General features: G+C 34.8%; 1 protein-coding gene across 1 annotated transcript; it reads right to left on the bottom strand.

Moving 5' to 3' along the window:
* Nucleotides 1–519: 519 nt before the first annotated feature.
* On the bottom strand, nucleotides 520–12,999 carry tollip (toll interacting protein). The gene is made up of 6 exons (XM_039669660.2): nucleotides 12,829–12,999; nucleotides 9,019–9,168; nucleotides 6,340–6,522; nucleotides 4,541–4,693; nucleotides 3,169–3,259; nucleotides 520–1,116 (listed from the first exon to the last, which is right to left on the bottom strand). The coding sequence occupies exons 1-6, from the start codon at nucleotides 12,859–12,861 to the stop codon at nucleotides 896–898; spliced, it is 831 nt and encodes a 276-aa protein (XP_039525594.2). The 5' UTR covers nucleotides 12,862–12,999; the 3' UTR covers nucleotides 520–895.
* Between the last annotated feature and the right edge of the window lie 885 nt (nucleotides 13,000–13,884).

Raw genomic sequence — 13,884 nt, 5'->3', positions numbered from 1 at the left:
TGCCTTTACTTCGAATTCATTGATGGTGGCGGACTTTTGTGCAGCGTATGATGTTCACGGATGAAATCTGAACTAGGAAGAATGTTTAAAAAAAAAATTCTTTCTGGAATCAATGATAAATACATGTCTGACCGTTGGAACAAACCAAAAAAACAAGAAAATCGCATTCATGATGATTTATGGTGATTTTATTTGCGTTAGACCTGTCTACTACATTGACGCTGATGCATTATTAAAGTGGAGGGGCTCCCCTGTTTCAAGATGGCGGCTCTATTGACGCATTCGTTCCAATGAACTGCCGTATCCAAGGTGAGGTCTAGTGTATATGTCTATGGCAAAAACCAAGCGAACGTTATAAGTTGACCTCAGACAACAATATAATAACATTTAAAAAGCCAGTTCATGACCCCTTTAATATATTTGCCATTTTACTCTTAGCGTAGCAGATGCACTCAGAGACCTGTTCTGGTAATTGTGATAAGTGGTTTGTGCACATACAAAAGACCCATCAAAATGACATACTCTGATATCTCTTTAATAATCTTCAAAATAAATTATATTCATATACATGTATGTAACTAAATTCTTACAGATAAAAGCATAATATCAAACATCTTTAAAACATGGGATCACTACAATACAGATATGGTATACTGCCCACAGTGGACATGCGACGAGATACTCTTTTGCAAAATTATCCTACATTCTCTATAACATTCCAGAAACAATCATTCTGAATGCTGATTTAGCAAAAAACAATTACAAGTTGTTAGATTTACTTGCTACTATTAAGGGTTGATAGACTTCAGTGTGCATTTTTACAAGGTATTTTTGGTATAAAGTTTTACATTGTTGGTACAGTTGAATATTTAAGCTGTGAGTGGCAGTTCTCCAGTTAAAGCTCCTCTGCCATCTGTAGCAAGGAGTTTATGGCTGCATCTTTGTTGCCCTGTTGGGCCTCCAGAACAGTGCGAATCACTTCCTTGTCCAGGTTGGGAAACATATCTTGAAGGGCTTTAAGGTCCTCTTCACTGCAAATGGGGCTTTGTGGTGCAACAGGAGGCACAGCTGGCATTCCCATTGGTACCACACCTTGGTTGTACATACCAGGGACACCTAGGAAAATAATTGAAGGAAGTATTAAAATGTGCACAGGAAACCATTTTGGGGATTATGATTTGATGCGTGTTTAACCGACTATTCCGTGGCTTAGTTTGCTATTCTCAGAGAGCATACCATATTTATATACTGTAAATAATTAGCATATTTAATCAAATAATTATTCAACAATTATTATTAAAACAATACTGAAATAGTTTTAAGAAGATCATAAATATATTATCATTGTTACACTTCCTTATTTTTGGATATCTGAAAAAATGCTTGAATACTAAACCCTTTGATATTCTCTCAGTCTGTGAAGTTCTGGAAGCAGAAATGTGACGACTGTAAACTTTCATTTAACTTTGTGTCGACAAAAGCAAAAGAAAAAAATATAGAGTCAAGTAAACGGGGGATTTTTTGGTAATGCTTCCTTTTACAGTACAGTACTTATGTGTACTTACAGCGTACTTACCTAGAAAGTACTGGCTAATATAAGGTAAGTACATGGGCTAGGGGTAGGTTTAGGGTTAGTACCTAGTTATTACCCAGTAATAGTAATTAAGTAGTATATAGTATGTACATGGGACTGTAAAAGGAAGCGTTACCGAATTTTCAAAGTGTGGGGGTGGGACATGTCTCCCTGTCCCCCTGGGAACTCCAACCACTGCAAATCATGATTCTCCCACAAAAGGTTTGATTGCGATTTCACTTTTTTCATTTTAAATTGTGTGTAATGTTGCTGTTGGTGCATGAACAGTATCTGCAAAGTTGCAGCACTGAAAGTTCAGTGTAAGCAGAGATAATCTCGTCTTTTAAAAATCAGGGAGTTTAATGCCTACAAAAACGACTCGATTGGGACTACAGCTGGGTTTTAGACGTCACTAACCCAGGCATTTGCATCAACCCTCCCTCCGGAATATGCAAGAAAAGGCATGGCCATATTTCTGTGGCTCGTCGAAAGTGTGTTATGTTCACCCAGCTGTCAGGTTATCTGTGTTCGGGCTTCCCACGGACGTTATAGTTCGCCAACAATGGATACAATTAATTTATGTTTGATTATGTTCCTGAAAATGACATAGCTCTCTCTGCCGCACATATTACAGAAGACAGCTTCCAGAATCTCCTCGAATTCAACAAGAAACTGTTACAAAAACATGAAGCAGTTCCAACTTTAAAACCAGAGGCAGCAGTTGTTGGGCCACAACCTGTAAGTAGGCTAAGACTTAATCATTTTAAATGTATTTGCATGTATAATTTCAGACCAAATGTTTTAGTTTTATCAAATGCCAGCACTGGCTTTATAGCCACTTAGTTATGCTATTTCATGTCTACAACAAATGAGTACAAACATTTTGGACCTGAATTTGTATATGTACTAATTTTATATTTTTCATGTATATATACACTTTATGACGTAATTTTTCGATTTGATCAAGAACGTTAACCAATGCCAACGCTGTTTGTGCATATAGTAGCCATATTAGTTCGATGCTATTGTGTAAAACAAACGTGTATAAAGTAAAAAAAATATAGGTAAATTACCATTCAGAAACATTTTAAAAAAGATAATTAAAAAAAAAAAAGAAAAAAACACAAATACATGTTATATTGCACCCCATAAGCACAATCATGCAAAGAAAAAAAATCATGATTTGCTCTATTTAAATTACTACGTACACATCTGTGTTTCTAACCGAACTATAAAGTTTTATCCTATTACTTCTGTGATAACTAGAATATTTGCATCTTTACTGTAAGGCTGAAAAGACAGTTTGGCATTTGTTGTTTCATACCGAAACACAACCTATCTCTGGCTTAGCGGCAATGCAAACACATTTGAATGTTCCAGTGTGATCGGAAAGGTCTAATAGACATAGCCGAATCATTGACATTCAGGAATAAGATCACATGGGTATTGAAATCTTTTAACAAATAATTGTGCAGGTCTATCATACAGACCCTGAATTTAAGCACAATCAGCCAATGTTCAATTACAGTTTTAAAATGAATATTGCCTGATCACTTGGTGGATCTCTAGTTATGATGATAGATTGTGAAACAAACCTGCTATGGGCACATATCCAATGCCTTGCTGATAAACTGTAGGCATCAGAACCACAGGTTGCGGCTGCATCATCATTCCCGCTGGTATTGACTTGGATAAGTAGAAAAGAAAAGAAAAAAAAAAGATTCAGCAAAAGTTGACAAGCTCTTTCCCTGAGAGAGCTACTGTTCTTAGAATTTTTCCTCAATTTATAGCGCATGAGAATTTTAAAGCATGTCCTGACCAGGAAATTTGTAAAGGTTACAAGTAATTTGAGCAAAAATGCTAAATGACACATTTGCAACCAAGAGAACATATACCAATCTCAATCAAATTGGTTTACAACTAGGGCTGCACGATTCTTGCTAAAATGTGAATCACGATTTTTCTCCATGGGAATTGAGATCTCGATTCTCTTACTCGATTCTCTTTTTTTTTCTCCATCCAAAATGTATTGCACTCAAGTAAAAAAAAAACAAAAAACAAAAAAAACACAAGACAGTCTAATAAAGTGCAGTAACAAAAAAAAATCTAAATTGTTTAAGCTGGTTCTTTGGGGCTAGCATGTAGCTGTCTGTGTATTAGTCATGAACTAAAAGTAAGTGTAGACTATATTTAATATTTTCTGGCTAGTTTACTATAGCTTTTTTTATAATCAGACATCACACTTTCACCCAAACTGAATAATTACAAACAAGTTTAAATGGGTTAGCCTAAATCTTCTATAAATATTTGAGTCTTCATATCTAAAACTCTCCAAAATGCTCTATGTGAAACTGCGGTTTTCCAAACGTTCGCGTTGTTTGAAGACCTCTCTCTCTCTCTCTCTCTCTCTGGGACTCGGCTATTATTTTTATATAAGTTTTAAGGTACTTCAGTTCTTGTTAAAACTGACTAGACATTGTGTGAAACTACTTTTTGAGTGAAATCATTAATTTTTTTGTCCCTCAAAAGTGTGCTTTCACTTTAATTGAGCGCGCGTTTCACTGCTGCTCACGCGCTGCCCCTGCTCCCGGTGAATACTTTGATTAACATGCAAGCCCAAAAAAAAAAAAAATGCGCTGCTCACGTGCAACAACTTTAATTTAGACATTCCCTGATGAAACGTCCGCATGATTGATTTGTCAATTATTGTTTTGTTTTTGTGTGAGTGTGATCAATATAACGCGTGAATGCAGCATGATCTGAATGCAGGAAAATACACGGAAGTGAATCGCCATCATTAAGAAAGGAGATCGCATTTATGTTTGAATCGAGATCGTGATTTTTTTTTTTTCGATTAATCGTGCAGCCCTATTTACAACTTAACATCAACATTAAGCAACAGCTTTTATCTTTAGTTTGCAATTACACCTGGTTATGCCATAATTGTCAGTATTTTTTAGGACTTACAGCAAAAGACATGACAAGATTAATCATGCCCTCTTTGTCATCACCCTGTCTTCCACTCAAACTGTACCACTCATCCACTACAGTGCCCTCGCGCAGGCCCTCTGGGATAGTCACGTGTGTCCATGCGATGCGATCATCCATGGAAAATGCCCTCTGTCCACCAACAAACAACCATCAGTTAGGAGAGGTTACTGCCAGAATAGTTAACACATAATTAAAATGATATCATTTAAAAAAAAAAGTTGTGTTTATTTGTCTGTTGATATTTGTGAGTGATGTAGTAGACAGCAGACAAATGGCTTTCTAAAGCAGGGTATCTGCAGGATATTTTTAGCCTAGTCCCAGATTAAAAGCAACTTGCACTGATTTATCTTAAAGTCCCCGTGAAATCAAAATTGAACCTATTTACTTTGTTAGCGCATATTACTAGTCTTGTGGTGAACAATTAACCCGTGCAAGTAAAAATATATTTAAAACATGTTTTACCTTGGTAATCTTTAATCAAAATCTGAAAAGTTACTTCCGGTCTGGAACGGTTTCTTTTTCTGATGACGTAGGTTTCACAACTTGGGTGGGGAAACGCTTAATCACTCCCCTCAAACCGTTAGTTTGCTATGAGCGAGAGATGGAGAGGAGGAGTGCTAGAGTAAAACCCTGCCCTCTGTTCAATATTCCGTTTCACTTGGAAATACGTCACAGCACTGGAGAAAAATCGTTTGCAACTTCCGGTTCACGGGGACTTTAAAATAGGTCAGTGGCATTGTTTTGTCTCAATATGCTAAACATTATGCAAACACTAAACATTATGTTTCTAAAAGCTACTCATACATCCTATTTGAACTTATAGTCACCTATAACTAAGAAAAAAAATGGTTAAGACGTTGAACAAAGAAAAAAAATAAATTCCTTAATGAAAAATGAACACTATTTACAAAGGAAAGTAAATTGCTGCTCCAACAGGATATTTGTATTGCACTATTGTAAAAGTCTAAATTATTTTATCTTTTTTTTTGTTCGAAAGAACAATTTTAGTAAAGTTTTATTTAAACTACATATTGATCAATTCTTGTCAACAATACTGAATGTCGCTTTAGTCACAGTTATTGTTTAATGATGCTGGTGCCGTGTAAAAGAGGTAAATCAACAAATATTTTGTCATAGTTTTTGTTAACAAAATTAAATATTATTATTTTTTTGATAACACTAATTAACCTTCATCCTATTTTGTTCTATTTAGTAGTGCTTGCCAACAGCAAGGCAAATTTGAATGCATTTTTTTTATTACCTTTAAATTCCTAGATTTGATCAATAAATAATAAATAAGTAGTAATTTAAGCACATTCCTCACATTCTTTTAACTTAAATTAAAAAAAAAAAATCTTATAATGGGTGTCTTTACCGACCTCTTGTGGAAAAATAATAATATAACATGATATTTTATGACTCTTGCCACTAGATGGCCCTATAGCTCTATATGGAGCAAATTAGCTTTTCCGCTGGGTCCTCGAGTAATTTCTCTTCAGTGTGCATTCAAATACACATTTACACATTATAAAATACATTTTTGGTAAAGTTTTAGCATGTTTCAGATTGCATCAAAGCTGCTTCACAGTTTCAATCAAAACAACTTATCAGCGTTTGTTTATTACTGAAAAAAAAGACATCCAAGTTTGGTAGAGCAGATCAATGGTATGATGGGTCATTTAATTTGAATATCCCCAACTGAGCAAGCCAAAGGCCAAAATTAAACAAAAATGAAAAGGTTTTATATGCAACACAAAATGTTTTTTCAGTCTGACCTCATCAAAGATTTCCAGGTAGAAGGAGTCCACCCCAGGTGGGACAGTGCACTGGATGACTTTGTTCCAGCGAGGGTTCTTTGCTCCATTGTGGGCAGTAGGAGTCTCATAGACGGCATACCCAAGTCGAATCCTGCAGTAAGGGTCCATACGTGTCATACCATAGTTCTTTGCAAGCTTTGCCTGTGGAAATAAGAATATGATATAAGATAAAATCATAACTTCTAGGCTTCTGAATTTCCTTTCAAATATTCTGTATTATTTTTGGACACCTGGCTCAAAGTCGCAATGAGCCATTCATGTACAAATTCAGTATTAAGCAAAGCAACTGGCTGAAATGCATTGCTCATGTTAGGCCAAATCAGTGTATTAAACATAAATAACTTGCATTAATAATAATAATAGTATAGTAATAATAACCTTTACACAGGTTAGTCACTTTTACAAGGAGGACCTGTAGCATAAAACAAAAATACACGTGGTAAAATAGACATATTTTCTACATTTTTTTGTTATTATACTAAAATTATAGATAAAATATTGACACTGGCCAGAAAGGCAACGTTGCATACTCTAATCCTAAAGGTGCAGTTACATTTACTGTTGTCTAATGAACTTTCGCAGACAAAATTCTGTAATTTCAATAGAAATCCATGCAATCGGGTATTTCATACACTGAACATGTGACCGCACTTTAAATTAGATGCGGATTTGTTTTCCAGTCAATAACAGCTCAAGAAATAATCAGCCAACAGATCAGAAACACTTGGGACTCTAGCTTGGGATCGGCTTAGGCCAGTCTGGGACGTCTTGGAAAAATATTTACCTCAGAAACAAAAACATGCCCACTTCAGGTGCCCCAACACCTGTGAAGAGATGACTCCAACTTCTTTGAGGACTTCAGATGACTTTGAATCAACATGTACCAATGCTAAATTTCTATATATTGTAATCATTATGTTAATAACTTTTAATAATTACTTTAATGAGCACATTGTTTCTACCATAAAATAATACATTGTTAGCTAACTGTGTGATTTGTAAGTGTACATTTCTGAAATACATTACTTGGACAGTCACCTCTGACAACAGATGACTTTAAAGCAGCATTAGGTAACTTTTGAAATTTTGCTCAGTATAGAAACATTTTGGGAAGCAGTATTGTCGTCTACTACTGTCGTAAAATCTGTCATGGTTACACCAGGGAATACACGCGTGCATTTGTTGACAAGCGATAACCCCAAACTCTGCAGAGGGAAGGAGTTCTCACGTCTTGGGCAGACTCCAGTGTTGCGTGTGAAATGTCTTCATCCCAGGTACATTTTCTTTTTCCAAACGCTAAAAGATCGCATAGCTCACGTTTACAAGTCAGCGTCTTTATAGTAGCCCAATGGCTACTGTTTTACATAATGGATATGCTAATTCAATTCAATGTTTGTGTCGTAGGTAATAGCCATATCATCAATATTATATCAAGCTACCATAGATAAATCTGCAAATTTGAAAAATCGACTGGCATTATAGCCCGAGGCAAGACACTTTCACCAGAAAAATAAATAAACAATCATGACTGCAGACATAGGATAGTTATCCTTTTATTGTGTCCGTCAAAATCATGCATTATTTAATTGAAAGAATGTAGCCATTACCAAACTTGTACACACCGTTAAGACATAGGCTTACTGATTTATTTCGTTTTTGACGGCCAGCATCGGTCGGGCACCGCTCCTCCTCCTGCACGTTAGAATTTGAGTGATGTATGCTGTAAAGTGTAAAATTTTGCAGGTTTTTTTGTGCATTATGTAATGTAAATGCCGCCAGGCTCATAAATAGGCCTACATGTTCATATTTTTATTTAAAAAATTCTATTCTAATATTCCTATGTTTGAACTTGCATTGATTTTGATAGCATATGGTTTCAGGATTATTGCAGGTCAAGTCCATTGTAAATGTGTTTTCTTTTCAGTCCATATCTGTTTGAGAAGTAAACATAAAGGACCAGAGGATTTACCCTCCAGTGAGATATTGATTTGGAGTGCTGAGCGTGGATCATCAGTGTGAGCGCACACCATTATCTCACATGGACAGACTCCACTGCTTTTACTTTGTGAGAAGATTCATTTTAATAGGATGCCTCACCCAAAAGCTGATCCACCATGACAGAAAGCTGTAATTATATATCATCATCTGACTATTGTTTAAATTCTATGAATGGTATGTGTTTTTATTTCAGTAAACATCATATTTGCATGTATCCAAACTGGTTTTACTCGCACTGTAGGCTACATAATGCATGGTGAAAAAAAAGAATAAGGCAGTTGACAAGAATAAAATCTGACAAATAAAAGAAGTTTGTTTTTTTTTTAAGGTTTTTTTTTTTTTTTTGTGCTTGGGTTCCTACCTGAAACCCGAAGGTCCATAGTGCCAATAAAAACGATACAGACACTGTCAGACTATGGCAGACCTGTCATTCAATCTATTGTAAGTCGATGTACCATCACAAGGGTTTTGGAAAAATATTATAAAGGTTGAAAAAGTTACATAGTGCTGCTTTAAATTGTGCTTTGCAATGTAGCAATAGCAAAGTATCTACATTTCTACATCTACATTTCCCAAAATTAAATGACTCTTTTAAAATACTTTATTGATGTCCAATATTAATATAAAACATAAAGGTACCTGTACTACAGTGATACTGAGGCGACCAGCTGTTCCCAAAGATCCTCCATACTGCAGCTGTCGGGCTGCCTGGGCGTCTAACTGTACCTGCTGTTGCAGTTGAGTCGGGGTGATCCTCAGAAAATCCTGAGGCAACTCACCAATGTAGACCTAAACACAGAATAAGAACATAAACAATATTTACAAAACTACCAATTACCAGTCATTCGTTTATGTGATCCTCTCAAATCAGTCACTTGGTTGTCCAAGCACTCCTAATGGAGCCATTTGAATGGTTAAAGACAAACTATTTCAGTGGACATTATAAAGAGAAGTAAAGAAATAAGACAACCCTGTTTAACCCCATGTTTGATGGAAAATCGTGTTGATGTGCCTCCTGGTAAAGAGATTGAACTGTTTGAATTTTGCATAAAAAGAAAGTGTTTCAATGGAAAATAAACAGGTGTTCCATTGAATCAAATGTTGTTGCAATCATTGTTTAATAATGTAATTGGTCTAAACTTGTCTAGAATTTTGGGATCCTTATTCTTGCCTGGCTTGGGATTTTAATCTAATATACTTTGCAGCTTCTTTTAGCATATAAGAATGGGTCTTTTAATAAGTCCTCAAAGGAAACTCCATCCAGTTTTGTTCATCATTATCAGTGGGTGATGTCTTATTACAGATTCAGTTTCTTATTACAAATTATTCAACCCCCATTCCAAGTCAGGATTATTGGCAAAATCTGAGACTGTTTGCAATGAACAAATCCAACCCTTGAATAGAATCCCTCAAAACAGCACAAATCTGCCAAACGGGCACACCTGATGCTTCAAGAGACATCCTAGAGACACCATTTAGAAGCATAGTTCACAAGGTCAAAGTTTTTCAAACGATTAATCTATTGATATTTTTTTCCCTGACGATTATTTTATGATTAACATCAGTAACCATAGCTACATTGTCAAACATGGCAGTGTCCATAAAACAGTGTGTTACAATGCGTTATTAAATAAAGGTGTCCAAACAAGGCTTGTGTTCGTCAGTTATATTTTAAATAACTAGCGTTATTAATAGCGTTTAATGGTTTGTAAGCGGTTGCAGTAAGTGATAGCATAAAATTATCAAACGTTACCGCATTTGGAACAAATGTAGCCTTTTTGTTTAGTCCTCACACAATTGGTAGGGATTTATAAAATTGTTTTCTAGGTGACATACACAAAACTACGTTTGATAGAAAATATACTTTACATTACATTTGGACATTGTCATACTATGAAATAGAGGTAGACCGATTAATCGGTCGGCGGATTAATCGGCCGATTTTTGGCATTTTTTAACATAATCGGCATCGGCCAATATCCAAGTATATCAAGCCGATTATTAGGCAGCTGTGGGCCGCCTAGTGTTGTCGTGGATCACGTGTTTGGCGCACGCTGCCGCTAGAGTCATTTTCCAGCCAAGTGAGCAGCAGACCTAAATATGAACGCGTTCATGAACAATCGTTCAACTTTATGCCAAACAATGTAAAGTGTGACTGTATTTCACTGTAGACTAAAAGGTCCAACAGTGGGATGCCATTGTCTGAAGAACAACAGACGGACGGTGCGTTGTGGTGCATTTAAAGTTTTTGTAAAATATCATTTTCCCATCTGGTGGTTGTTTTTGTCGTTCAACAGCAATTTACTAGTGAAATACATTATATTGTTAGAAGTTAAATAAAATAAAATACAATAAATCTTATATATAAAAAATTAAATCATTTAAAGTTTTTTTCTCCTTTTTTGTGATAATTAGGTTATGTCCATCTATCTTTGTCCGTCAACAAACAAAACAAACTAAAAATACATGTTTCAGGACATTTTTTGAGAGGATAAAATGTTTTTGTTGAGAAAGTTCGATGTTAAGTAATCATCATTTCTTTTACATTTTATCTTTCAAATAGAGGTTAAAAACCAAGCAAATATCGGCCAAAATAAATCGGCAGCATTAATCAGCCATCGGCCGACCCGGATTTCAAAAGATTAGTATCGGCGTGAAAAAACATTCCATTTGACATGGAATAACTCAGGAAGATAATAAAGTAGGAGGAAAAGTCTTATTTTGGTGAAGTCCGTCTACATGTGAGCTGCTTTGGGATCAAATGTTGTGGTGATTGCACAAAGTTATTAAAAGTGACAGCATTTGGAACCAAGATAGCCTTTTTGTTCAGTCCTTGACGCCTCCTATAAATGGGCATTTTTTAATTGTTCCTCCATGAAGAATATCTTGTGATCAATGCAATAGACTATGTCCATTTCGGGCTCATTTTATTTGTAATAATATGCTGCATTAAATGATTTGGGATTTTCAACAATCTGCAAATGTTACATGACCTATATGTTTTTGACACATTGTAGCAAATTGTACAAAATAATTATTTTATAGATTATGAAAAAAAGAAATCATCTTTAACAGCAAATAACTCAAATAAGCTATTTTCATTGTGACAAAATGCAAAACTACAACCTTGATCAACTCAAACAGCTTTCAAATGACACCTATTTTGAGTTGATCAAGGTAGTTTTAATACCTTGCACAATACGCTTTGTTTTAGAGGAACTACTCAGCACTCGTTTAGAGTTGATCAAAGCTGAGATTCTAAGCTTTAAAATGATACCTATTTTGTGTTCCATTCAGTGTTTGCTTATTAATTTGATTATGTTTTTTTTTTTTTTTTATTCCTCTGGGTTCTTTACTTTGGGTTGAAGGGGTTAAAGGGGTCAACTCACAACAAAAAATAAATACAAATTGTGCCAGTGTAAAATTACAAAAAAATAAATAAATGTGCCTCATCTCTCTCTTTTTTTATATATATATATTTTTTTTTGTTGCATAAGATCCATATAATTTACAAAATGGCTAAGCTTTAGTCTCACATTTTCTGACATGAACATCATTTAAAGTAAAATAAACAGTAAACTGGAGTCAAATAGGATGCCCAAATTCCTGGTACATTGTATTTATATGGGATTACAGTTTAGACATAATAAGACATTTTAAATGATACCTCTCTAAAACTTTACTTATACAGTATTTGCTATTTATTGTCCAGGCTCTTTTCCAGTTAATTTCTGAACATGGTAACGTTACATACTGCTGAACATGGTACAATTTTCTTTGTAAATACACTCCTATTATATCTGTGTTTACTATTATTGTCTTTTTACTTTATTGATATCACCAAACCTAAACAACTGAGGTTGACTAGAAGTGTCCGTTATTACGTCATGCGTCGTCAACTTCACTTTTGCTAAATCAGGAGCCGGATGTTGCCAATGATACCGCACAAAATATTACGTCTAAACAACTATTATCCATCATGGTAAGGCGCAAACTGTATGTTTGTAATCAAATAACGTTCAAGAAATGCGTTCAAATAAATCAAATGATACATCGTCTGTCTAACTTAGTTACAACACGGACACAATTAGTTTTTTAAAGTCTGGCATGAAATTATATTTGATGACGTATAGTCATCACATCTTTCTTGACACAAACGACCTACTTGTTATGAAGAACTCGACGTTTCGGCAACACAAAATTAGGAACTGGCAAAACGTTACGTATAAATTTTGTACTTTTCGATACTTTTTGCGTCAAATATTGTGATGTTTAGACACGACTTGAGCTGTCTTCTTCGTTTAACATCTACACATGCCTATTGTTACATTGGTAATTATGTACTGCGCAACTTTCAATGTTTGTTTACATTGGGGAAATGTTTATTATGCAGTGTGAGCAAGCTAACATGTTGCTATTAGACTACATTTATACCAAATGAACACTTACCTGCCCCCGTTGTGTGCTAATTGTTGTTGCCATTTCGAGGTAAGATAGAGAACGGTTGTCTTATTTTTCAATTAAGCAAAATATAAAAATAATTACGTCAGAATGCACTGATATCTAACGATAAGCGACTAGCGAAGCTCACGACCGGAAGTGAACAACCACCCTCTCAGACCCCGCCCCATTTTACATTTCAAAATATAAGTCTTTTGGCGTCTATTTAAAATTAAAATGATTACATCGGAGACTTCTCAATGAAAATTCACACAGTCACCATGAAAAAATAACTTTTTCCAAATTATTCAAATCACACGCGCGCACATACAAACACTCAATCATTTAAACATCTACCAAACATAGGCCTACCACATTTGAACCTGCACACAGAAATCTCTGCAACTGTCTACCTAAGTTGCGTCTACCTACACAGACTGTGTCTACCTTCACAGAGTGATTAATCTATTTTGATGTTCATATTGCCAATAAGATGCTCCAGGCTCACATACCAATTAACAAAATAATCGATTAAGATATATTACAACACTAGTAAATGTGGTGTTGCACATACAGTAACTGCACTATCCTTAATATGAAAATTACATGCTATCTGTTTAGGGAAGCTACACACTTTTGTTTTGATTATGGATGTAAGCAGATATGCCTAGACAAAAACAAATTTTGGATATTGATAAAAATGCTCTAAAATATAGTTATTAAAACGATACTGTTATCATTAATTTATAAAATGAAATAATAAAAAACAAATTTCTGAGGATATTAACAAGTACAAGTGAGAAAATAAAAATCTTTCATCATTATATCAAAAAGCAATATGTGAAATTAGGGGTAAGTAGCCAACATTTATATCATTTTTATTTTTTATGATTTTTAAAATCATAAATAGCACTTGGTTTATTCTTTAAGGTTTATTCTTTAAGGCCGAGATGGAAACTGTAAAACATATTATATATATATATATATATATATATATAGCACTTTTAAATTGTGTGTGTTTTTTTATTTATTTTTTTCCCCCTATTTTTTCTCACCCCTTTGTTT

The sequence above is a fragment of the Pimephales promelas genome, chromosome 1 (genome assembly GCF_988280905.1).
Source record: "Pimephales promelas chromosome 1, fPimPro1.hap1.1, whole genome shotgun sequence".
Classification (NCBI taxonomy): domain Eukaryota; kingdom Metazoa; phylum Chordata; class Actinopteri; order Cypriniformes; family Leuciscidae; genus Pimephales; species Pimephales promelas.
This window is presented reverse-complemented; position numbering and strand designations above follow the sequence as displayed.

Excerpts from the sequence above, each read along its gene's own strand:
- tollip (XM_039669660.2), bottom strand. The coding sequence starts at position 12,861 with ATGGCAACAACAATTAGCACACAACGGGGGCAG. Across the intron at positions 6,523-9,018 it reads TCAGTATCACTGTAGTACAG|GCAAAGCTTGCAAAGAACTA; the intron begins GTACCTTTATGT and ends TTATTTCCACAG. Across the intron at positions 3,260-4,540 it reads ATCTTGTCATGTCTTTTGCT|TCAATACCAGCGGGAATGAT; the intron begins GTAAGTCCTAAA and ends TACTTATCCAAG.